The 26,891-nt window shown below is 39.5% G+C and overlaps 1 protein-coding gene across 1 annotated transcript in view; it reads right to left on the reverse strand.

Moving 5' to 3' along the window:
* The window catches only part of LOC122055220, a 41,324-nt gene extending 14,642 nt beyond the window's left edge, over positions 1-26,682 (reverse strand). The window contains exon 1 of the mRNA XM_042616592.1: positions 26,332-26,682. Coding sequence (XP_042472526.1) covers positions 26,332-26,682 — 351 coding nt within the window. The remainder of the gene's footprint in view (positions 1-26,331) is intronic.
* Between the last annotated feature and the right edge of the window lie 209 nt (positions 26,683-26,891).

Consider the following 26,891-nt stretch of genomic DNA (forward strand, 5'->3'; position numbering starts at 1 on the left):
TATTTCAATTTAGCAATTTACTTACTTAGAAATTTTTAATTGACTAAGTCATTTATGTGCTTAAAAATTCTCAAAAATCATTCTTTCTTAAGTTAAAAGATTTTCTGAAATTAGAAATTTATGCTCACTTTACTTAGAAATTTTTTTTAAGTTAGAAATATTTCTCAAAATAATTCTTGCAAAAACTTAAAATTGTTTTTATGAATTTCTTCTAAATATTTTTTCAAATTCACTAAATCTTTAACCCTTAGATTGTTTCTCTTGGAACCCCATTTTTTTGTGATCAAAGGGGGAGAAGGGAAAGTATAAGTCTAGGGGGAGGTAGATAGATTTAATTTTTTGTCTATCTTTCTGTACTGAGGTAGATAGAGTTAATTTTTTTTTCTATCTTTTTGTACTTAAATTGCAAATTAAGTTAAGTTACTTAATTTTATTTAAAGTCTATTTTACCCTAGCTTAACTTGGGTTGATCACACCAAAAAGGGGGAGATTGTTGGAACCCCAAGGTTGTTTTGGTGTGATCAACAAGTTAAGTTAGGTCCTGTGTGTTTCTAACCTTGTGTCTAAGTGTGCAGGAGCTTAGGAACACAGGTAGTCGAGCGGAAGACGCAGCTAGCGAGAAGGACGAAAGTCCGAGGGACGAGGTGCTGCGGAAGAGTACCCCAGTGGACGAGAAGTAAGCGTGCGGTGGTTCCGAGGGACGAAAGCCGGAGCGGAAGATTGTTCGGGGAGCAAGAGACGCAACTAGCGAGAAGGACGGCACGCGGTGCGTCTGAGGGACGAAGACTGCGGATGAGTACGCCGACGGATGAGAAGGAAACACGCGGCGATTCCGAGGGACGAGAAGCCGGAGGGAAGCTCGCTCGAGAAGACCGGAAGTTGGGTTCGGGTGAGCCCTTTTCCGGATGGCAGAGATCACCAAGTGAGCGGATCCGGAGGAGAAGAACCGGACCGAGGCGGGACTGAACCAGAGAAGAGGTCCTGGACGAAAAAGTCAACGGCTATTGACTTTGGGCTCCGGGGCGCCCGGAGCAGTCCAGGGCGCTCGGAGCCCTCCGGGGCGCCCGGAACCCTTCCGGGCGCCTGGACCCTGATTTTGATCCGGAACCCTTCCAGGCACCCCGACTAAGGCTATAAATATAGCCTTGGTCCAGAAGCTTTTCATCAACTCAGTAATTAACATTCCAAACACTTGTGCGCTCACTGTTCTGTTTTAGCTTCTGTTTTTGTGCTTTCACCGGTGTAAGAGGCTTCTCCGCCCGAAGGAGTTTTTAGTGTGATCATTTTCCTTAGATTAACAACCTCCCCGGTTGTAACCAAGTCAAACACGGTGCCTCGTTTCTTTCTTGTATTTCTGCTTAGCTAATTTTATATAAGTGTTAGTTTAAGAGTTCGAGAAGGGTTGCTTTTGTTTTTTGTTTACAGGGCTATTCAACCCCCCTTCTAGCCGGCCCAACGGTCCTAAACTCTCCACCACGATCAGACCGTAGTGTTTTGATACTTTTACCATGACGTTTCTCCAAATCGGCCTTGTACTCTTTGAACTTATCAAATCACTCAGACTTGCGGTGCATCAAGTAAATGTACCCATATCTTGATAGTCATCTATAAAAGATACAAAATATTCGAAACCACCTCTCGCCTGGATAGTCATAGGTCCACATAAATCAGAATGAACCATTTCCAACACTTCTTTGTCTCTATGCCCCTATGCCTTAAAAGGCCTTTTGGTCATTTTTCCTTCTAAGAAAGATTCGCAGGTTGGAAAATTTTTCACCACAAATGAATCCAAAGGTCCATCGGCTATTAACCTTTGAATCCTACTCAAGTTAATATGGCCTAGCCTTAGATGCCAAAGATATGTTTGGTTCATTTTTGAAGGCTGCTTTCTCTTATTAGAATTAGAAGATGTGTTATTAATTTTTGTTTGTTAGATCATGGGAGTTATTGGATTTAGAGTGTATAAATTGTCAACCAACGTACCAGAACAGATAATTACCCTATTTTTCTTGATAACTACTTTTTCATCAAAAGAAATAGAATATCCATCCATAAATAGTTTAGAAATTGAAATCAAATTCTTTCTAAAACTTGGTACATAAAGATAATTTCTCAATATTTTATTCCTATCAAAGGATAAATAAACATCTTTCACTGCAACAGCCACTACTTTTGTAGCATTGCCCATGTAGACAGTTATCTCTCCTTCATGTAGTCGTCGGGTTTCCTAGAACCCCTGCAATGAATTATAGACATGATCAGTGGCTCCCATATCTACACACCAGGTACTGGTAGATAACACCGCTAAACATATTTTAACCACTAGAGAATAAGATATACCTTTATTGTTCTCCTTTCTACGAGGACAGTCCACATTCCAATGTCCAAACTACTTGCATGTGAAGTATTTGCCCTCGGCTTCTTCACTTCTGCTTTCAGCCCAGTCCATAGAGATTGATTCACTTTCTTTGCTGAACCAACTTGTTTCTTCTTTTTCTTCTTGCCTTTCGGCTTGGAAGTAGAAACGTTTTCAGCAATGTGAATTTGAGATCTTTGACAAAATAGCCCTTCTACTTCTTGAAGTTCTGTCAGAAGTTCCGCCAACGAATAAACCATCTTGTTCATATTGTAGTTCAGGTGGAACTGCTCAAAACTTTTAGGCAGTGTTTGGAGAATGATATCGACCTGGGTTTCCCCATCGATTTCAGCTCCAAGAATTTCTATTTCATTTAAATGAGCCATCATCTTGAGGATATGATCCCTCACGGGTGTCCCCTTAGTCATGGTGGTTGTCATTAAGTTCCTTATAGCCTCTTGTCTAGAAGCCTGATTCTGGTATTCGAAGAGTTCCTTGAGATTGTGCATCATATCATAAGCAATAGGCATGGCCTGATGTTGATGTTGCAGTACATTTGACATATAAGCCAAAATGTAACACCGTGCCATCTTATCTGCCCTGACCCATTTCTTATGATACTTAATCTCCTCTTCACTAGAATCGCTTTTAGGCAGGCTAGGACAGACCTCAAAAAGTATGAACTTATAGCCTTCAGCAGTTAAGACAATGTCCAGGTTTCATTTCCAATTAATGTAATTGGGACTAGTAAGTTTGTTCTCTTTCAATATAATAGCAAGAGGATTGAAAGCCATTTAAAACCCTAAGAATCATAAAATATTTGGTCAAAACTTAAGAATTTAAAATAATATTGATTCCTTAAACAATATCATTTAAATTCACCAACACCTCAAAACACCGTGAATTTTGTATGTCATGATAGTGTGGACATATAAATTCAAACATTTGTAAGAGGTGGTTTTACCAATTGATTTCATTATCTTGTCAACCTAACATTATGACAAATAAAATCAATTTTTGGTTCATCTTCGGTCACCCAAATAATAGCAGTGACTCCGATGGGGAGGATACTATTGTGATCCATTACTTGATACTTAGTCCATTAAATAGGACTGTGCCCCTTCAGATGGAGAAGATCACACAAACCTAAGTAATTTCCTATAATCATCCATAAAGGAAGTTTGATCTTGTGATCCACAAACAAACTCATCCGATGTGGAGGAAGGCACTTAAAGCTAACGTGCAAGTTTGAATGCATCACTTACAAACCAGTAATGGAGACCGTGGAATTTAATAAATAATTCCACTCCCACTTAATTATTTAGAATGAGGAATTTTAACATGCACACAAACACAACATAACATAAAAAGCAATAAATATGAAAAATAACTTTCCAACTATTATGGCCTCATCCATAGCTGTCCTCCATATGCCACCAACCCTAGCCGCCGCCAAAACTAGCAAGGTGGCGCCAGCCCTAGGGTTTATGTCGTCACATCTATCTTGCTTCCTTCTTTGCCATGCCTCTGGTCCTCAAATAGTACCATGCCTCTCAAGGATACGATCCGCGATAAAAAATAATTTTTTTACATTTATCGATCCTATATTCCACAAGGGAATGTACATGTAATCTAGATCGAATAGAATATAAAATCCTAAAACTAATACAGCTCCTGCTGTATTTAATAATTACAATCATGCACACACATAAAATGCCCTTGATACGCCTGAGGGTCCAAACCACACACAAACACAATATGACTATAATAGTTGGAACTAGGATGCCTGTAACCACAAAGTTAATCTATTTGCACATCCTACTATTATCCTGCCTAAATTTATGTATGAAAAGTGCATAATTTAACTGGAAAGCAAACACAAAGAGGCAGAAAACTAGCCCTGATACCAATTTTTGGCGCTAGGAATTCCGTTCTGTGTAAAATCCCTGTATAAAAATTTGTACAAGCACGGAACTCTTCCTAGCAGCCTATGTGTTCTTTAAAAGTTATACTTGGATTGCAAATGAAACTAAACATTCTTAATCCAAGTTTAACTTATGTGTTCTATAAAAATTAAACCAATTTATAGAAGTCAATTAAATATCTATTTCAATGATTGACTTCGAGGTTAAACATGGCGAGACACTTGACCTTCTTGGGTTTGGGTTCATCCACCGCCTCCTAGACAAAGCCTTTTAAAGAAATTGAATATTTAAACTTCTTACAGTAACCTTAGGTTTAACTATAGAGACCACAATCGAAGCAAAAGATCATTGGCCTCTTGTGTTGATATTTCAGGATCTATACTAAGAACACTAACTAATTATACAGCGGAAACAAATAACTAGTTATACCATTCTTTTTAGATAAAGACCTCTTGATCTTCTATTGTATTCTCTCCTCCTCTTGGACGTCATGTGGGCGATGATCTACCAAGACAACACCACCCGAACTTCTCCTTTTGCTTCCAAGAGTTTCGGTCACCATGGGATTAGAATAGGATGCCTCCTCTCCTTCTTCCCCTCCAAGCAACCGACCACAAGGATTTTCCCATCCTTGATGCCGCCGGCCCTAAGGGAAGAAATCAAGGAGAGAATAGGAAGAAGAGGGGCCTGTAGGTGCAGCGGAGACCGGCAAGAGGGGGTGAATTACCTGTAAAAATAAAACTATACCCTCCTCAGATTTTTCAACTCAAAATTGGAATAACAATAATAAAATCACAGAGATAAAGAAACAGAAATGAAATCGAGACTCAACAGTTAACCTGGTCAGAACTATGGCTAGGAATGAATACAGAGTTGATTGAAAAATTGATAATGAATTCCTAGCTCCAGTGGCCTTTATATAGCCTCTGGAAATTCTATCTCGTATGTTCAAGGCGCCTCCAACAGAGGTCCAAGGCGCCTCCATCAAGTGAGCGGATAAAACTTTATCCGAAAGCTCAAAGACCACTTTGGCCAGGTCCGAGGCGCCTCCAACAAGCATTGAAGGCGCCTTCAAGATGAAGGTGCCTTCAAGATGAAGGTGCCTCCAAGCTTGATGAAGGTGCCTTGGGCTTGAATTCCAGCTCACTTTTTTTCTTCGCTTTGACTTCCGAAGCTCCGTTCTTTTGGGTGATTTTGGCCAACCGAAAGAGGGCTCACCTGAACCTAATTTCCGGCCTTCTCCTCGAGCAAGCTTTCATCCCGGCTTTACTTCCCTCGAACGTCGCGCACATTCTTCTCGTCCACCGGTGTATTTTTCCGCAGCTCTCTCGTCCTTCGGACGCACCAAGCCCGTCGTCTCCCTTCCCGTGCCGTCCTTCTCGCTAGTTGCGTCTTCTGCTCGACTTCCTGCGTTCCTACGCTCCTGTACACTCAGACACAGGGATCAAACATAAAGCAAGATCTAACCAACTTGGTTAATCACATCAAAATAACCACGGGGGTCCAACAGGGCCGACCACCAAGGAGAATAGAAGAGGGATTAAAATTGTGTCATTCCCATAAGGCACTCTCTACCTCTCTTTTATAATCCTTGGTGAATGCTAAAAATGAAAGTTTTAAATAAAAATAAAACTTTCTTATATATGGCCGACCCTTCCTTGGGCAATAAAGAAGAAAATTTTAAAATTAAAATATCTCTTTTAAATCCTTTTGTGGATGGCTATAAAAATAAAAATTTAAAATTAAAATCTCCCTTTTAAATCCTTTTGTGGTTGACTATAAAAGGAAAGATTTTAAAATTAAAATTTCTCTTTTAAATCCTTTTGTGGATAGCTATAAAAGGAAAGCTTTTTAAAATTAAAATTTATCTTTTAAATCCCTTCATGGATAGCTATAAAAGGAAAGATTTTAACAAAAATAAAATCTTTCTTTTATTCCTATTGTGGGTGGCTAAAAAAGAAAAGTTTTTACAAATTAAAATTTCTCTTTTAAATCATTATAGATGTCTACAAAAAAGGAAAGATTTTTAAAATTTAAAACTCTCTTTTAAATCCATCTTGGCCGACCCCTTGTTTGGTCAGCAAGCAAGGGATTGTGGCCGACCCAACCTTGGGCAACAAGTAAGGCTTGGCCGACCCCTTGCTTGGGCTCCAAGCAAGGATGTGGCCGGCCCCTAGCTTGGGTAAGAAGCAGGGCTTGGGTGGATGCGAGGCTTATATATATAGAGGCTACAAAAGGGACCAAGAGGTGGAATTAGTTTTGGCCTCCTAATGGACTTGAGCTTCCTGTGTTCAACCTGAACACCTAACTCATGTTCATCAATAATAACTCATACCACTAAAGAGTTATTATTGAACTACCGCACCAATCCCATATTACAATATGAGCTCCTACTTATCGTGAGTGTGTTAATCTCCCTGTGTTTAAGATATCGTATGTCTATTAATTAAATGAGTTATTGACAACTTATTTAATTAACATCTAACTCCAATAGTAGTACCACTTATCTTTATTATCATGTCGGACTAAGTCCACCTGTAGGGTTTACATGATAATCCTTATGAGCTCCTCAAGGGGACTTCATCAACATAAATGTTTAGGACATAGTTTCCTTCTATAATCAACAACACACCATATAAATAGTACTATCTCCCAACTTATCAGGCCTATTAATTTAACGAATAAATTTCACCCATTGATAAGTCAAAGAAATAAATACTAAGTATATGTGGTTGTTATTATATCAGGATTAAGTGTATGCACATCCATAATAATAGAGGTTCTGTCCTTTTATGTAGTTAGTATAAAAGGAACTACCTCAAATGGTTCTTCTCAATACACACATAGTGTACTAGTGTGATTTTATAGTTAAGATAGACAAATACCAAATCACACTACAACCATTCCAATGGTTTGTCCCTATCCATCTCAGTCGTGAGATATTATATATAATTTATAAGGAACTGATAATATGATCTTCTGTGTGGCACTACACACCATGTTATCTATAATATAAATTAAATGGACAACATACATTTGACCAAAATGATTCTCATTTAAAAATTTAAATGTTCATATAAAAAGCTAGGCTTTTAGTATATATCCTAACAACTTTGACATTGTTGCCAATGAGCAAAATATCATCTAAGTACAGTACAAGAAGTACCACCACATTTCCATCACTTTTCTTGTATACACAAGACTCATTCGGACACTGAATGAATCCAAAAGATTAGATTACTTTATTAAACTGGATGTTCCAAGAACTCGAAGCTTGCTTCAGTCCATAAATGGACCGATTGAGCTTACAAACAAGATGCTCTTTACCCTTTGTAATGAACCCCTTTGGTGGCTTCATATGGATATTTTCTTCAAGACTTCCGTTAAAGAAAGCTATCATGACATCCATTTACCAAACCTCATAATCCATAAGAGTAGCAATAAATAAAAGAATCTAGATAGACTTAAGCATGACTACCGACGAAAAGGTTTCCTCATAATCGATTCTCTCTTTCTGAGTATACCCCTTTGCAATAAGCCTTGCTTTGAAGGTTTCCACCTTCCCTTCTGTCCCTCTTTTCCTTTTGTAGACCCATTTACATCCAATGGCTTTTACACCATTTGGTGGTTCTGTAAGCTCCCAGACTAGATTAGAATACATGGATTCTATTTTATAGTTCATTGCACTTTACCAAGATGTTACATTTTTATCTTGGAGTGCTCCCAGACATGATCAGTGGCTCCCGTATCTACACACCAGGTATTGGTATATAACAAAGCTAAACATGTTTCAACTACTAGAGAATAAGATATACCTTTATTGTTCTCCTTTCTTCGAGGACAGTCCGCCTTCCAATGTCTAGATTGCTTGCATGTGAAGCACTTGAGAGAGATTAAGTCAAGTTTGACTTGACTTGAGAGGAAGAGGAAGAGTCAAGTTTGACTTGACTTTATGCCACATCATTTGTGACTTGGCATTAAGTGGCCAATGATGAGGTGCCACATCATCATGTTTAGCACATGTGTGTGCCACCTCATGGAGGTTACAAATCTCTTTAATGGCCACACTTAATGCAAAATGAGGGTTACACTTTTGTGAAAGTGACCGACCACTTTTGTGAAGGGAATGAATTCATTTTTTCATTCAAGTGTCATTTACATCTTCTTCTTCCTCAAGTGCTATCTCTTCTTGCTCTTCCTCTCCTCTCTTGGACGAACATCATCTAGGTGTTAGCACACCTATTGTTTGGTCTTCTCCACCTAATTAGTTCGTGTGGATACTTCTAGAGAGTTGTCTACTTTGACAACTTGAGATCCGACATCTCTTTGGACGAGCGGGATACGAAAAGGGCACGCATCGAAGGTATAAAGGGTTTCCTCTTTGTAAATCTAGTGTAGATCTAGATTAGAAACTCGTACTCATATTTTTGTTTTATTTCTACTTCGCGACGCGAAAAAGCGGTTTTCGCGGCCCGAAAAACCCAACAGTGGTATCAAAGTCAGGTTCGAAGACTTGTACGAGTTTATTTTTGATTTTTATAAAAAATATAGCTTCTGTGATTTTCTGTAAATTTAAGTTTTTATGGATTTTTATGAGTAATTTTCTCGTAGAAGCGAAGCACAAGTGTTTCGACACTTGTAGGCTTCGACTACCGAGAAGATTTTTCCGAAACGACAAGGTTTCGGCCCAAAACTTTTTGGGACAGCGGACTAAGGTGTTGTAGGATCACTTATGGACACTCGCGATGGTTAGATCGCGGGTAGGGGTGTTTCCCCTAGCCCCACAAGGGGATTCGTTCCGCGATTGCGCTTGAAAACCGCTAAACGGGACCGCCGGGAAATTTTACTCGTAAATTTGTAAAAATTAGTATTAAAATTACATAAAATTATGGAAATTACATAATTTAGAATTATGTATAATTTGTGATAGTCATGGCCCAAAAGACCCAATCTGATTGGATTTGTGTTGTAATTCATATTAAGGCCTACGCGCCGTTATTTGTGTTGTGCGTGTTGTACATTTGATTCGCGACCTGCGCGTCGTGCCTTTCTCTATTATTTATTCTTGTTATAAATTAGTTTAGACTCGAATGTAACTCGAGTTTCAAAATTGTAATGTACAAAATTGGAGCCGTGGAAGGTCCACTCGAGACGGAGTTACGAGGAGGGCGCGAGCAACACAAGGTGGTCAAGGGAAGGAGCTTGAGAAGCTGTTGACCCTAGGTTGACCATTCGATCTTCTTATTGGCTTGAGAAGATCGTAGTAGGGCCATGACTAATCACAAATTAATTTAATTAATTGCTTGTGTATATGTGATGCATGATTAAGTAATTAATTAGTGCATAACGATTAGATTAGATCTAAGTCGTGCACATGATGCACCCCACGATTAGATTAGATCTAAATTGAGTATATGATACGCATCATCGTTTAGATTAGATCTAAATCACGTCAACTCTAATGCCTACCATGCCGTGATACCTATCACTATCTTGATCACATGTGTTGTTGAATCTGCCAAAGCAGAGCAACACATATTATCTTGGTAGGGTACGGAGGGACAATCGTGGTCCCGCTTATCAACGCATGGGCGAATACAAACTCAATTAGATTGAGTATTCCTAGTTAACTCGGTTAGATCGAGTACAACTATAGACATTCTTCCAATGGTTGGAAAGATAGGACATAAATCACATTTATATTAATTCTTGGGTGTATTAGCCAAAGCTAACTCAAGTTTTAATATAACTGCGGATAATGATCCTATAAATCAAGAGTTGCATAGAGATGTAATTGGTAAATCGTTACCTACCGATCATACTAAATCTTGGGCGTATTAGCCAAAGCTAACTCAAGAGTTAGTATGATGTGGATCTTGTCCCACATGAATTATAGAATTCAGTGGGAGCATCATTTAGTTAAAGGCCTAATTAAATGACTTAAAAGAATATGATATTTATTTTCTGTATTTTTCTGCTGTAGATAACCATGACGTCGAATACGAACTCCTTCTCCCTACGTTCTGTCCTTGAGAAGGACAAGCTCAACGGAGCAAATTTCCTGGACTGGTACAAGAACTTGAGAATAGTTCTCACCCAGGAATGTAAACTGTACGTTCTGGAGCAGCCCATTCCGGAGGCTCCTCCTGCCAATGCCCCGCGAGCTGACAAAGATGCTTACAAGAAGCATCAATATGACGCATTAGATGTGTCCTGTCTAATGCTCGCGACCATGAACTCTGAGCTTCAGAAGCAACACGAGTTAATGGGCGCTTACAATATGGTTGAACATCTTCGTCAACTGTATCAAGGACAAGCGCGACATGAGAGATTTGAGATCTCAAGGGCACTATTTCAGTGCAATATGTCAGATGGGGCTCCCGTAGGCCCATATGTACTCAAAATGATTGGGTACATAGCAAACTTATAGAGGTTGGGATTCCCTCTTGGCCAAGAGCTGGCCACTGACCTGATCTTGCAATCCTTGCCAGATAGCTATAGTCAGTTCGTTCTAAACTACAATATGAATGAAATTGACAAGTCACTGCCCGAGCTGCTTAGCATGTTGAGAACTGCTAAGCTGAACCTTAAGAAGGCAAAGCCCCACTCTGTTCTGATGGTTCAAAAACACAAGGGCAAGGGCAAGTCCAAAGGCAAGGGAAAGTCCCAAGCCAAGGGCAAAGGCAAGACACTGAAGCCTAAAGGAGGGGTCGCCAAGGATGCTACCTGCTTCCACTGCGGTCAGACCGGGCACTGGAAGAGGAACTGCAAGGTGTACCTGGAAGATCTTAAGAAGAAGCAAAGTGAGACTTCCTATTCAAGTATATATGTTATAGAAGTCAATTTATCTATTTCTTCATCATGGGTATTAGATACCGGATGTGCATCTCACATTTGTACTAATGTGCAGACGCTAAGAAATAGCAGGGCATTGGCGAAGGGCGAGGTGGACCTACGCGTAGGCAATGGAGCACGGGTTGCTACTGTTGCTGTAGGGACTTATTTTCTATCTCTGCCCTCTGGGCTTGTATTAGAGATGGATGATTGTTGTTATGTGCCTGCATTAACTAAGAACATAATTTCAGTTTCTTGTTTGGACAAGAAAGGTTTCTCTTTTATTTTTAAGGACAAATGTTGTTATGTTTATTTAAAAGATATGTTCTATTGTAGTGCACCTCTGATGAACGGACTCTACATTCTAGACCTTGAAAGCCCTATCTATAACATAAATACCAAGAGGTTCAAGTCAAATTACTTGAACCAAACCTATCTCTGGCACTGTCGCTTAGGTCATATAAATGACAAGCGCTTATCCCAGCTCCATAAGGATGGTTTGTTGGACTCATTTGATTTTGAATCTTATGAGACGTGCGAGTCATGCCTACTAGGCAAGATGACCAAGACTCCCTTTAGTGGGCACAGCGAAAGAGCGACTGATTTGTTAGGACTCATACATAGTGATGTATGTGGCCCTTTCAATGTCGCTGCTAGAGGCGGTTATAGGTACTTCATCACATTTACTGATGACTTCAGTAGATATGGTTATGTGTACTTGATGAAACATAAGTCAGAATCCTTTGAAAAGTTCAAAGAATTCAAGAATGAAGTACAGAACCAGCTTGGCAAGAGTATTAAGATACTTCGATCAGATCGAGGTGGAGAATACCTTAGCCATGATTTTCGTGACTACCTAGTTGAGTGTGGGATTCTATCCCAACTCACTCCTCCTGGAACACCATAGTGGAATGGTGTATCCGAAAGGAGGAATCGTACCCTATTAGACATGGTACGATCTATGATGAGTCATACAGATCTTCCGACATACCTTTAGGGCTATGCTCTAAACACGACAGCTTTTATACTCAACCGAGTTCCATCCAAGGTCGTGATAAAGACACCATATAGGATATGGACTAGGAGAGATGCCCAGGTGTCTTTCATGAGGATTTGGGGTTGTGAGGCTTACGTTCGACGTCAAGTCTCAGACAAGTTAGGACCCAAATCCAACAAGTGCTACTTTATTGGATATCCCAAGGAAACTAAGGGATATTACTTCTACATTCCCAGTCAGCACAAGGTAGTTGTGGCAAAGACTGGAGTCTTTCTAGAAAGGGACTTTGTTTCTAGAAAGACTAGTGGGAGTACGTTCGATCTTGGAGAAATTTAAGATGCGAACAATAGCACTGAAGCCTCGATGGAAGTAGAACTGGAACCACAAAGTGTTGTGGATGATTTTGTTCCACAAGGAGTTGAGGAACAACAACCAGTTCAAGTAGACCTACCTCTTCGCAGGTCTGATAGGGTACGTCGTCAGCCTGAGAGATACTCATTTCTCTTGTCTGACCATGATGACGTTATGCTCATAGAGGATGAGCCTACCACCTATCAGGAAGTTGTGATGAGACCAGATTCCGAGAAATGGCCAGAGGCCATGAGATCTGAAATGGAATCCATGTACACCAACCAAGTATGGACTTTGGTTGATCCACCTGAAGGGGTAAAAACCATAGGATGTAAGTGGGTCTTTAAGAGAAAGACTGACATGGATGGACTTATCTATAAGGGTCGCTTGGTAGCTAAAGGTTTCAAGCAGATTCATGGTATTGACTATGATGAAACCTTTTCTCCTGTAGCGATGTTTAAGTCCATTCGAATCATGCTTGCTATTGCAGCTTACCATGATTATGAGATATGGCAGATGGATGTCAAAACCGCGTTTCTGAATGGAAACCAGCTCGAGGATGTGTACATGACACAACCTGAGGGTTTTGAAGATCCACAGCATACTAGCAGAGTATGCAAGCTGCATAGGTGTATTTATGGACTAAAGCAAGCTTCTCGGAGCTGGAATCTTCGATTCAATGATGCAATCAAATAGTTTGGTTTCATCAAGAACGAAGATGAGCCTTGTGTCCACAAGAAGGTTGTAGGGGATATAGTTGTCTTCCTCATATTGTATGTGGATGACATACTACTCATTGGGAAGGACATCCCTATGCTTCAGTCTGTCAAGACCTGGCTAGGGAGTTACTGTTGGTGCGGGAAGCATCCGACGATCGAACTCGTGTTTTGATAATGGCAAAGAATTCAAAGTTAAGATGTTTGGTAGTCTAACAAGTCTACTTGAGGATGTCAGGAAAGTCCTAGCTGCGATTAGGCAAAGGGAAAACCCTAGGGGGCGGTAACCCTAGGTCATAGGGGGTGGTAACCCTATGCGGAAAGTCTTGGTAGGTCGATGTCTTCAGGCAAAAGTCCTAGGGGGTGGTAACCCTAGGTGGAAAGTCCTGGTGTCGCGAACCAGGTGAAAGACTGGATTGGCCGAGAAGCGGATGTCCAGCAGAAAGTCCGGAAGCATCGGGTGCTGAGCAAAAGTCCAGTCGATCTGGAGGATCGACTGGCAACAGGTAAAATCTCCTGAGTGGAGTAGGTGAGGACGCGTTCCCCGTAGAGGGAACAGTAGGCGTTGGGTCGACTTAGGGTTTCCGGTCGAAAATACTGAAGTCCGGAGACTGTCTATACTTTATTTATCATGTGTTTTGTGCTAACTTTGTGTTGCAGGATTGTGTTTGGAACTAACGTATCTTGCAGGTGCAAAGGAGCAACCTAATTCCTCGGATGAACAGTGTCCGAGGCGCCTCCATGGAGCTTGGAGGCGCCTCGGGTACAAAAGCTGACCTGGCCGCGAAATAGGGTTGAAGGCGCCTCAGCTGGCTCTGGAGGCGCCTTGAAGGCCCTTGAAGGCGCCCTCAAAGGTGATAAGCACAAACTGGTCAGCGCTCATCTGCACGGTGGACTCGGAGCCGTGAAGGCGCCTTCAAAGGCCTTCAAGGCGCCTTGGATGCCCTTTATAAGGGGACTTCGAGCAGCATTGAAGAACAACAACTTCCAAGCGATCCGTGTGCTGCGTGCTGCTCAATCAACGACCCTGAAGTGCTGTTACGAGTCCACGACGACCAGGAGCTTCGAGATTACGATTCTGTCGTCGGTATACTTGTTTTTAATTACTGTACTAATTGTAAATCTTGTACTCCTTTTCGTACTTATAAGTGTTGCCCACCGAAAGCGATCAAGGATCGCGGGCCTTCGAGTAGGAGTCGACCTAGGCTCCGAACGAAGTAAAACTTCTTGTGTCCCTCTGTGATTGCATTCGTTATTTCCGCTGCGTATATTTACTTTGATAGTTTTATGATTCCGATACGATCAAAATAGCCACGAGCGCTATTCACCCCCCCTCTAGCGCGTCTCGATCCAACAATTGGTATCAGAGCGGGGTCGTCTTGAATCAGTGCAACCACTATTCGAGATAATTTTTTTTCATGGTTTTGTTCGGAGTCGATTAGAATTTAGCCTCATAGCTATATTCTAATTTCTTTTTACGAATCAATTTTTGCTCAAAGTTGGTCAATACCACTTGAGCCTGTTATTTTTTCCTTCCTCCCGCACTACTAATCCAAGACTTAGTCTTGGAATAGATCTTGTTGTTTCTATTTTTTTTTGTAGATCTAAATGGCCCAACAAGAAGGATATAGCACCGTTCGTCCCCCATTATTTTTCGGAGAAGACTTCGGATATTGGAAGGGGCGAATGGAAATATATCTAAAGATCCAGTTCGACACCTGGATGATCGTCAAAACAGGACTGCAACTACCAACTGGTACAGACAGTAAGCCTACATCCTGTGAGAACTGGGAGCCCGCATTTATCAAAAAAGTGGAAGCTGACGCCAAAGCCACCTGCACCATCCAGTGCGGTCTGACCAAAGAAGAGCTCAACAGAGTCGGTCCATTCTCCTCCGCAAAAGAACTATGGGAGAAGCTGATCGAACTTCACGAGGGCACCTCGGAAACCAAGGTAAGTAAGCGTGATCTGTTACTTAACAAATTATACAATTTGAAAATGCAGGAAGGCGAGATGGCAAGTTCTCTACACGCTCGAATCCAAGATATTCTGAACTCTCTTCATGGAATCGGGCAAAAGGTAGAAAACAGAGATATAATAAGGTATGCTCTTAACTCATTTCCTAGGAGCTCATTGTGGGCATCAATGGTAGATGCCTACAAAGTCTTTAAGGATTTGTCTTCCTTAAAATTAGACGAATTATTTAGTGAATTTGAACTCCATGAACAAACTAATGCACAGCCATCCGAGAAGGGCATTGCTTTGGTTGCAGGTACAAGTCGAACAAGGGAATCAAGAGTACGGCGAAAGATTGAATCGGAATCAGAAGACGAACCCGACTCAGAAGATTCAGAGGATGAACTGACCAGCGAACTAGTAAATCTCGTGAAGAAACTCTACAAGAAGAAGAAGAGATTCAACAAGAAAGATCTAAAGAAGGCAGTTCAATCTAAGGAGGCTCAACAGAACTCAAAGGCAAAGTACGAAGTCACTTGCTACGGGTGCAACCAGAAGGGGCATATAAAAGCCAACTGCCCCAATCAAAAGGAAGCCAAGAAGCAAAGAAGAAAGAAGGCACTAAAGGCAACCTGGGACGAATCTTCTTCGGAGGACGAAGACGACGAACTCGACCAAACGAGTTTACTCGCATTGATGGCCCGGGACCAGATCAGCGAATCCGAGAGCAAGTCAGAAGCCGACTCTGAGCAAAGCCACAGATCCGCATCCGTTTCCGAAGGGCCAGACTCCGCTGTAAGTATTCCTAGGCTTAATAATTTAGTCAATTATTTACTTCGCAAATTAGCCAAGTCAAATTTGAAAACTAAGTCACTTTTAAAAGAAGTAACCATTCTTAAAGGAGTAACTAACTCAACATCTTTAACTGAAGATTCAACTCAAGTACAACAACTTGAGAAAGAAAATTCAAATCTGAAAAATCAGTTAAAAGATTTAAAAATTACTTTAGAAAAGTTCTCTCTGGGCTCCAAGAATTTGGATCTAATTCTTGGGACACAAAGAGCCGTCTACAATAGAACTAGGCTAGGATATAAAAATAAAAGGAAATATAAATCTTATTTATCCTTAATAAACAAACAAAGTAGTAAATCAGTCCAAGCATGGGTCCCCAAGTCCAAATTGATCAATCAAATTGGACTTGGCCAATACTGGGTTCCGAAGGATCAAATATACTACCTCGACAAACCATATCGAAGCCGTGATCCAGGGAAAGCTAAAATGAAAACGATCTAAATTTAAAATTCAAAATTAAATTAAAAATTCAAAATTAAAAATCAAATTCTAAATTTAAAATTCAAAATTAAATTAAAAATTCAAAATTAAAAATCAAATTCTAAATTTAAAATTCAAAATTAAATTAAAATAAAAAATCAAATTCAAAATTTAAAATTGGAAATTAAATTAAAAATTCAAAATTAAAGATCAAATTCAAAATTTAAAATTCAAAATTAAACTAAAAATTTAAAATTAAATTGAAAACTAGATGGAGGATCCAAACTAGCTGGCACCTCCAACTGAACTACCCGATAGGGTAACTGAACCTAATCTATCCAAAATGGGTAAAACAAGAATAGATTACCCGGCAGGGTAATTAAGGTTAGATTAAAACGGGATAAGTTTAACTTGAACCACAGTACTGGTGAAGTTTTTGGATGATAGTACGTTAGGGAAGCTTGGGCATCGCATGTCTAGGAAGATATGGCTTCGACCTGGTGCATTTGGCTAAGTGGAACTGACCGAAGCTACCCTTAAATGGATCCTAACTAGTTAGACCAAGTTTTAGTATTAAGTTCAATGGGTAGGACTATTTGGAAAACCTCGAAGGCATGGTTACTTTAATGAGCTCCTTGTGACTCACCATAGCCCAGAAGTTTATCCAAAGAATGCTTACTTGTTGAACCCAAAGCTAAACCTGAATCTAACACAAAGTTAAACCAGACCCTTGAAGTCAACAATAAATCATCTCACATCAATTATAGGATTCCCTGATTGACAATTTAGATCGGGTGAGATGACTAAGAAATAAAATTATTTAAAAATCAATTTCAAAATTATTTAAAAAATCTTTTCAAAATCAATTTCAAAATTATTTAAAAAATCTTTCCAAAATCAATTTCAAAATTATTTAAAAATCCTTCCAAAATTAATTTCAAAATTATTTAAAAAATCTTTCCAAAATCAATTTCAAAATTATTTAAAAAACTTTTCAAAATCAATTTCAAAATTATTTAAAAAATCCTTCCAAAATCAATTTCAAAATTATTTAAAAATCTTTCCAAAAATATTTAAAAAACTTTTCAAAATCAATTTCAAAATTATTTAAAAAAAAAACTTTTCAAAATCAATTTCAAAATTATTTAAAAAATCTTTCCAAAATCAATTTCAAAATTATTTAAAAAACTTTTCAAAATCAATTTCAAAATTATTTAAAAAAAACTTTTCAAAATCAATTTCAAAATTATCTTTTCAAAATTAATTTCAAATTTCAAAATTACTTTAAAAACTTAAATCTCAAAATTATTCTTAAACTCAATAAACATAAGTGTTTGCTAAATTATCTTGAATACAATAGAATAGAAAATTTAAGGAGACAATAAACATAGTGTCTGCTTCAATCACGCTATCTTTAATCCATTAAAAAGAAACCAATTCAACTACTTCATGTGTAGGAATTGGATCAATGGATGTTGGATAGTGGATGCTCCAGACATATGACTGGAGATAAGTTGAAGTTTACCAAACTCAAGTACAAGAGTCTAGGATCAGTTGCATTCGGCAACAACGGTAAACTTAAAGTAATCGGAAAAGGTAATATTGAACTTAGTTCCGATTTCATTATTCGAAATGTTTTATTGGTTGAAAATTTTAACTTTAATTTACTAAGTATAAGTCAATTGTGTGACAGCGGATACCTAGTTAATTTCGATAAATCTGGATGTCTAGTTAAAAATATTGAAAATCCAGAAATTAAACTTAAGGGACTTAGAAAAATAACATCTACACAATTGATTTATCAATATCCTCAATAAAGTGTCAAGAGGAAACCCAACTATGGCACAGAAGGCTGGGTCACACACACACACAAGACTTATTTCAAAAATGAGTCAAAATGGTCTAGTTAGAGGTTTGCCCAAATTAAAATTTATTGAAAATTCAATCTGTGATGCATGTCAAAAAGGAAAACAAACCAAGTCAACCCACAAGTCAACTAACCTAGAAAGATCCAACACCATACTTGAGCTTCTTCACCTTGATCTATTTGATTCACATGGAGCCAAATCACTAAACAAGAACCAATATTGCTTAGTAATAATTGATGACTACTCTAGGTACACTTGGGTGAAATTTCTAAAAACAAAAGATGAAACCTATGAAATATTTAGTAATTTTTGCAACTTAACGGAAAATGAAAAAGATACTAAAATTAAAAGAATAAGAAGTGATCACGGAGGGGAATTTGAAAATCATAAGTTCACCCAATTTTGTAAAATTAATGGATACCAACATGAATTTTCATGTCCTAGAACCCCCCAACAAAATGGACTAGTGGAACGTAAAAATAGAACTTTACAAGAAGCAGCTAGAACTATGTTAAATGAATATCACTTAAATCATCAATTTTGGGCTGAAGCAATAAATACTGCAAATTACATTCAAAACAGAATTTTAATTAATAAATTTCACAATAAAACAGCATATGAACTCTACTATAATAAAATTCCCAATCTAAACTATCTAAAAGTATTTGGGTGTAAAGTTCACATTTTAAATACTAAAGATTACTTAGGAAAATTTACACCCAAATCTAACCAAGGAATATTCTTAGGATACTCCTCAACCAGTAGAGCCTTTAGAGTATTTAATCAAAATACCTTAAAAGTTGAAGAAACAACTAATGTAATATTTGATGAAGAAAACAATTTACCTAATATAAATGAAAATATTGACACTAATCCAAGAGCAGCAGACGATGATGAAATCCAACCTAATCTTAATGAGTCAGAAGAACCAGTTTCTGACTCACAAATAAGACCAACTAGAATAAGCACCTCTCACCCACCTGACCAAATTTTGGGTGACCCAAACCTAGGAGTCAGAACTAGATCGTCCTATAGAAACCTTAGTCAGATTGCTCTAATTTCTAAAATTGAACCTAAAACTATAGAAGAAGCCCTGCCTGATCCAGACTGGATCATGCAGGAAGAATTAGCCCAATTTGAAAGAAACCAAGTCTGGGACCTTGTACCTAAACCCATAGATAAATCAATAATAGACACTAAATGGGTTTTTAGGAACAAGTTGGATGATCACGGTGATATAGTAAGAAACAAAGCAAGGTTAGTAGCCAAAGGGTTTAGTCAAGTCGAAGGCTTAGATTATGATGAAACTTATGCTCCAGTAGCTAGACTCGAGTCCATTAGGATGTTATTAGCCTATGCAGCCAATAAAGGATTCAAATTGTATCAAATGGACGTTAAGTCAGCCTTTTTAAATGGTTTTATCAAGGAAGAGGTCTACGTAAGCCAACCTCCAGGGTTTGAAGACATAGACTACCCTAATCACGTATTTAAATTAAAAAAGACACTATATGGACTAAAACAAGCCCCTAGAGCATGGTATGAAAGATTATCTAATTACTTAATATCCAAAGAATTTAACCAAGGACAAATCGATCCTACTTTGTTCGTGAAAACTATAGGAAAAGATATCTTTATAGCCCAAATCTATGTTGACGACATAATCTTTGGTTCAACCAATTCAAAATTCTTAAAAGAATTCGTCAAATTAATGGAAAGTGAATTTGAAATGAGTATGGTTGGAGAACTTAATTTCTTCTTAGGTTTACAAATTAAACAAACTAAAGATGGAATCTACATTTATCAAACTAAATATGCTAAAGAGTTAATTAAAAAATTCTGTATGGAAAATTCAAAAATTATAAATACTCCAATGGCAACCAACATAAACATTGACTCTGACCCTGAAGGAAAACCAGTTGACTCAAAATACTATAGAAGTGCCATAGGTAGCTTACTCTATCTAACTGCAAGTCGACCCGACATATTGTTTGTAGTAGGTATGTGCGCTAGATACCAATCAAGTGCAAAAGAGTCACACCTATCTTATGTCAAAAGAATACTTAGGTATATTAAAGGAACTCTAAATGTAGGACTTTGGTATCCAAGAACTTGCATCTTTGACTTTTACGGTTATTCTGACTCAGACTATGCTGGGTGCAAGCTAGACAGAAAAAGTACAAGTGGTAGCTGCCAGATTCTAGGTCAGTGCCTAGTAAGTTGGTCAAGCAGAAAGCAACATTGTGTTGCTCTTTCCACCACAAAAGCTGAATACATAGCTCTAGGAGAATGTGCATCTCAACTACTATGGATGATGCATACGTTAAAAGACTATCAACTAGAGTATAAAAATACACAAATCTTTATTGATAATATCAGCTCAATTAATCTCACCAAGAATCCTATTCACCACTCTAGGACTAAACATATAGAGGTAAAACACCACTTTGTAAGGGACCATGTAGCTAAAGGTGAAATTGCACTCAACCACGTTGAGTCCAAATCAAACCTAGCTGACATCTTTACAAAACCCTTACCTGAACTTGAGTTCAGTGCACTTAGAAGGCAAATAGGAATGTGTTGGGTAGAGTAGTGTTCTTATTTTTTTAAAATAACTCTTATTGTTTTTTTTCAAATTCTAGGAAAAATAATTTTCAAAATTCCCAAGTTCCTAGATTTTTTTTTCAAAATTTTGGAATTAGCCTAGGTTTTCCCCCCTAGATATCATGTTCCCCTAGAATTAAGCCAGAGCATCTCACAAAGCACCTAAGTTTACCTTGATTGTGATTGACAAACATAGAACGGCGTGAGATGCATAGGGTATAGCCTGGACTCAAGAATGCTTATATCTGTGCATCAATATGAGTCTGGGCATTAAATATGCAATAAACATTAATCAAGTTAAGTTCTCCAGCTCTAGTCATGTCTATCTGGACCAAAATAACTTAACTTGACTAACCTAGTGAAAGCTATTATCCTGTAGACTATCAGCAAGTAACTAAAGGTTAGACAGTTGGTAAGGGATACTCAATTTTCTTCTTAAGGAATGTTTTTGCTCTTTATGACTCTGATACCTAATAAATCAATCTATTGAACATGTCTTGTGCTTGGACTTAAGGACCAACTGAACTTAAATGAATAACCTTGTCTTAAAACTTTATTGAAACTAAGTTCCAATTGACATTAACTTTCAAACCCTGTTGAACTTAGCTAACCTGTTAACCTTAGTAAAATCATGTACAACTCAATCAAACATTTATTACCCATTTTTGATATATGGCAAAGGGGGAGAGTAGCAAAAATGTAAACAAAAAGTTAAGGGGGAGCAAAAGTTAAGGGGGAGCAAAAGTCAAGGGAGAGCATATAAGGCAAATTTGCTTTAGTTATTTTGGACATCTATACTTAGCAGATTTGCCTGTGTTAAAAATGTCTATTCGTTTGTTTACTTAACTTTGAATTTGAGTTGCCATAATCAAAAAGGGGGAGATTGTTGGTGCGGGAAGCATCCGACGATCGAACTCGTGTTTTGATAATGGCAAAGAATTCAAAGTTAAGATGTTTGGTAGTCTAACAAGTCTACTTGAGGATGTCAGGAAAGTCCTAGCTGCGATTAGGCAAAGGGAAAACCCTAGGGGGCGGTAACCCTAGGTCATAGGGGGTGGTAACCCTATGCGGAAAGTCTTGGTAGGTCGATGTCTTCAGGCAAAAGTCCTAGGGGGTGGTAACCCTAGGTGGAAAGTCCTGGTGTCGCGAAGGTGAAAGACTGGATTGGTAGGGAAGCGGATGTCCAGCAGAAAGTCCAAGAGCGTCGAGGGGCCCCGAAGCTGGATCGGTATGACAACAGTAAATCTCTGAGTGGAGTAGGTGAGGCCGCGTTCCCGTAGAGAACAGTAGGCGTCGGGTCGACCTAGGGTTTCCGGTCGAAACCCGAAGTCAGACTGGCCGGAGACTGTCTATACTTTATTTATCATGTGTTTTGTGCTAACTTTGTGTTGTAGGATTGTGTTTGGAACTAACATATCTTGCAGGTGCAAAGGAGCAACCTAATTCCTCGGATGAACAGTGTCCGAGGTGCCTCCATGGAGCATGGAGGCGCCTCGGGTACAAAAGCTGACCTGGCCGCGAAACAGGGTTGAAGGCGCCTCAGCTGGCTCTGGAGGCGCCTTGGAAGGCGCCTTGAAGGCCCTTGAAGGCGCCCTCAAAGGTGATAAGCGCAAACTGGTCAGCGCTCATCTGCACGGTGGACTCGGAGCCGTGAAGGCGCCTTCAAAGGCCTTCAAGGCGCCTTGGATGCCCTTTATAAGGGGACTTCGAGCAGCATTGAAGAACAACAACTTCCAAGCGATCCGTGTGCTGCGTGCTGCTCAATCAACGACCCTGAAGTGCTGTTACGAGTCCACGACGACCAGGAGCTTCGAGATTACGATTCTGTCGTCGGTATACTTGTTTTTAATTACTGTACTAATTGTAAATCTTGTACTCCTTTTCGTACTTATAAGTGTTGCCCACCGAAAGTGATCAAGGATCGCGGGCCTTCGAGTAGGAGTCGACCTAGGCTCCGAACGAAGTAAAACTTCTTGTGTCCCTCTGTGATTGCATTCGTTATTTCCGTTGCGTATATTTACTTTGATAGTTTTACGATTCCGATACGATCAAAATAGCCACGAGCGCTATTCACCCCCCCCTCTAGCGCGTCTCGATCCAACAGTTGCTTCTCAATGAAGGACTTAGGTGAGGCATCCCGCATTCTAGGGATACAGATCTATAGAGATAGATCTAAGAGATTGCTTGGCCTAAGTCAAAGTACATATATTGACAAGGTACTCCTTCGGTTTGCCATGCAGAACTCCAAGAAGGGATTTCTGCCGATGTCACATAGCGTGAGTCTTTCGAAGACTCAAGGTCCCTCTTCTAGAGAGGGGAGAGACCGCATGGATCAGATCCCTTATGCCTCAGCCATAGGATCTATCATGTACGCCATGCTATGTACTCGACCTGATGTCTCGTATGCTTTGATCATGACGAGCAGATACCAGTCTGATCCAGGTGAAAGTCACTGGATATCGGTCAAGAATATTCTTAAGTACTTAAGAAGGACTAAAGAATATTTCTTGATATATGGAGGCAATGATGTGCTAGCTGTAAAGGGTTACAGTGATGCTAGCTTCCAGACCGACCAGGATGATTATCGATCATAGTCAGGGTTCGTATTTTGCATTAATGGTGGTCGTGGTGGAAGAGTTCAAGCAGACACGATGAGATGATTCTACTGAGGTCGAGTACATTCGCATCGAGGCAAGAAGGAAGGCGATTTAGATCCAAGTTCATCATGAACTTGGGGTGGTTCCGAATCGTGACCCTATTGAGCACTATTGTGACAACAATGGAGCTATATGACGAAGGAACCTCGCTCACACCGGCGGACACATACTACTACGCTTCCATCTCATTCGAGAGATTATTGAGAGAGGAGATGTGAAGATATGCAGAGTACCTACAGAGGCTAACATCGCAGATCCCTTGACCAAGGCTTTGGCACAGAGGAAGCGTGATGGTCACACTAGGTCATTGGGGCTTAGAGCCTACACTGATTGGCACCAGTGCTAGTGGGAGATTGTTAGTTAGAGCCCTAGAGCCAATCATTTGATGATTGTATTATGGACTTATTGTATCATATTCTTATATAACTAAAGGAATTTGTTTTTTGTTATTATACTTACTTGTATTGGTGCCAAATAAACTAAGTATAATAGCGTCCTTGAGTAGAAGGTTCTCACCTATATCAATCGGTTAGTTGAACCGATAGTGAGTGATATAGGGAACACTACTCTTAATCATTCCTAGTCGAGTATTAACATTCAGGGACAATGTTAATGCGACGAGACTAGCATGTAGGTCAACTCAATGACTTGATCTCACAAGTCATGGATATGGAGATATCAAGTTGACACATGGGTATGCATTGGAGAATGTATACTGAATGACCCGCCATGAGAAAGTTTCATGGATCGTTATATGAGTGTCATATACTTTCTCATGTGGCTATTAGTATGACTACTAGTCCTTAGACCTGAAGTCACCATGGGTCCCTACATAAGGAGTTATGTACTTTGGTTTCGTCAAACGTCACCCGTAACTGGGTGGACTATAAAGGCGATTACTGGGTATGTAACGAATTATGCAGAGGGATGTGAGTGATGTAGATGGGATCTATCCTTCCTATATGACGGGAGCGACATCAATATTCTTGATAGAGTGAGACCACGAAGTGCATGGCCATGCCCAAATGAGTCAATATGAGATATTGAGCTCATTTGATTTAGTGAGTCTACTTGGAGTTCAAGATTTAGTTTGATCAGAGGATGACACGGTCTATGCCTCACATTGATCAATCTAGATGTCTAGGATAGAAGGACACTTGTCATATATTGTGAGGAGTCACAATTAGTAGTCACAAGGTGATGTTGGATCTCGACATTCTTGTAACTTGGGTAGTAATGATGTGTTGGTAGATACCGCTCATTACTTATGCTCCTAAATGGGTTTAGGGGCATTGCCAACATTATAAGAACCTATAAGGTCACACACTAAGAACAATTAGATGGAGATTAGGTTCATATGATGAACCAAGAGGATTAGATTCATTTGATGAATCAAATTGGATTAAGAGTAATCCTAATTGGGCTAATTGAGTTGGACTCAAGTTGATTCATGTATTCAATGAGTCTAATTTAGATTATGACTCATTGAATCAATTTAATTAAATGAATTAGATTCATTATATTAAATTAGCTTGAATTAAATGGTTGGATTAGATCAACCGTGAGAGAGATTAAGTCAAGTTTGACTTGACTTGAGAGGAAGAGGAAGAGTCAAGTTTGACTTGATTTTATGCCACATCATTTGTGACTTGGCATTAAGTGGCCAATGATGAGGTGCCACATCATCATGTTTAACACATGTGTGTGCCACCTCATGGAGGTTACAAATCTCTTTAATGGCTACACTTAATGCAAAATGGGGGTTACACTTTTGTGAAAGTGGCCGACCACTTTTGTGAAGGGAATGAATTCATTTTTTCATTCAAGTGTCATTTACATCTTCTTCTTCCTCAAGTGCTCTCTCTTCTTGCTCTTCCTCTCCTCTCTTGGCCGAACATCATCTAGGTGCTAGCACACCTATTGTTTGGTCTTCTCCACCTAATTAGTTCGTGTGGATACTTCTAGAGAGTTGTCTACTTTGACAACTTGAGATCCGGCATCTCTTTGGACGAGCGGGATACGAAAAGGGCACGCATCTAAGGTATAAAGGGTTTCCTCTTTGTAAATCTAGTGTAGATCTAGATTAGAAACTCGTACTCGTATTTTTGTTTTATTTCTACTTCGTACGGATCCAGTGGCTTGGGGCTTCGGGGTTTCCGCGAAGCGAAAAAGCGGTTTTCGCGGCTCAAAAAACCCAACAACACTTGCCCTTTGACTTCTTCACTCCTGCTTTCAGCCTAGTCCCTAGAGATCGATTCACTTTCTTTGCTAAACCAACTTGTTTCTTCTTTTTCTTCTTGCCTTTCGGCTTAGAAGTAGAAACCTTTTCAGCAATGTGAATTTGAGAACTTTGACGAAATAACCCTTCTGCTACTTGATGTTCTGTCAAAAGTTCTGCTAACGAATAAACCCTCTCACTACAACAAAATCGCTCATAGACATCAGTGGAACAACATCGGTTTTAGGCTAAAACCGAAGTCTTTGAGTATTTTACACCGGTTTTTCTAAAAATCGGTGTCTATGAGCGCAGATTTTAGCTCATAGACATCGGTTTTTTAGGCGATGTCTATGAGTGCCCTTTTTTTGGTTAATAGACACCGATTTTAACATCGGTTTTTTAAATCCGATGTTAATAAACCCCTTCTTAAATAATTTAATTTTTTCACCGACCAAAATTTACAAGACTTCACAAAATTCCGTCCAAACCTAAACCAATATCGTGCCCCTTCTCTCAACATAAACCTAAACCTAAACCTAAACCTCAGCCTCATCTCCCTCTTCCCCTTCCGCCGTCTCGCCCTCGGAGATCTCGCCGTCGCCGTCCCCTTCGTCTGCAAGTCCTGGTACCGCGCCTCCCTCGACCCTAGCTGCTGGCGCCGCCTCAACTTCCGCTCCCTCGATTTCTCGCCGTCGCCGTCCCCTTTGAACAGTGGGTTCATTTCCTCGTCACATCTCCCTGCCCGATTCCGCCGACCCTTCTCTTCTTTCCATTTTTCCCGAGTCGACAGAGCCACTCGTCGCGCCATTTTGCTGCCTAGCTGAGCTTCGCAGGCGGCGCCACAGCTGACGGGGCACAACGCGAGGACGAGTGGAGGCGAGACGAAGAAGAAAGAGGCAAGTGTATCTACCTGTGATAACTCGAAATCCATAAGGTATAGTGGGGTGGAAAACCTATAGAAAGTGAGGATTTGGTATGGATTTCGACTGGTTTTCTTCTGGTAAAGGCTTTGATTGTTCTTCCTGGAGATGTTTTGATTTACTTCTTTTGTAGACGCTTTCGATATGTTTTCCTCTTATGTGGATGTGTTTTCCTCTTCTGTGGATTTGTTTTAGTTATTTGACATATGGTGGATTTATG

The sequence above is a fragment of the Zingiber officinale genome, chromosome 3B, assembly GCF_018446385.1.
Source record: "Zingiber officinale cultivar Zhangliang chromosome 3B, Zo_v1.1, whole genome shotgun sequence".
Classification (NCBI taxonomy): Eukaryota; Viridiplantae; Streptophyta; class Magnoliopsida; order Zingiberales; family Zingiberaceae; genus Zingiber; species Zingiber officinale.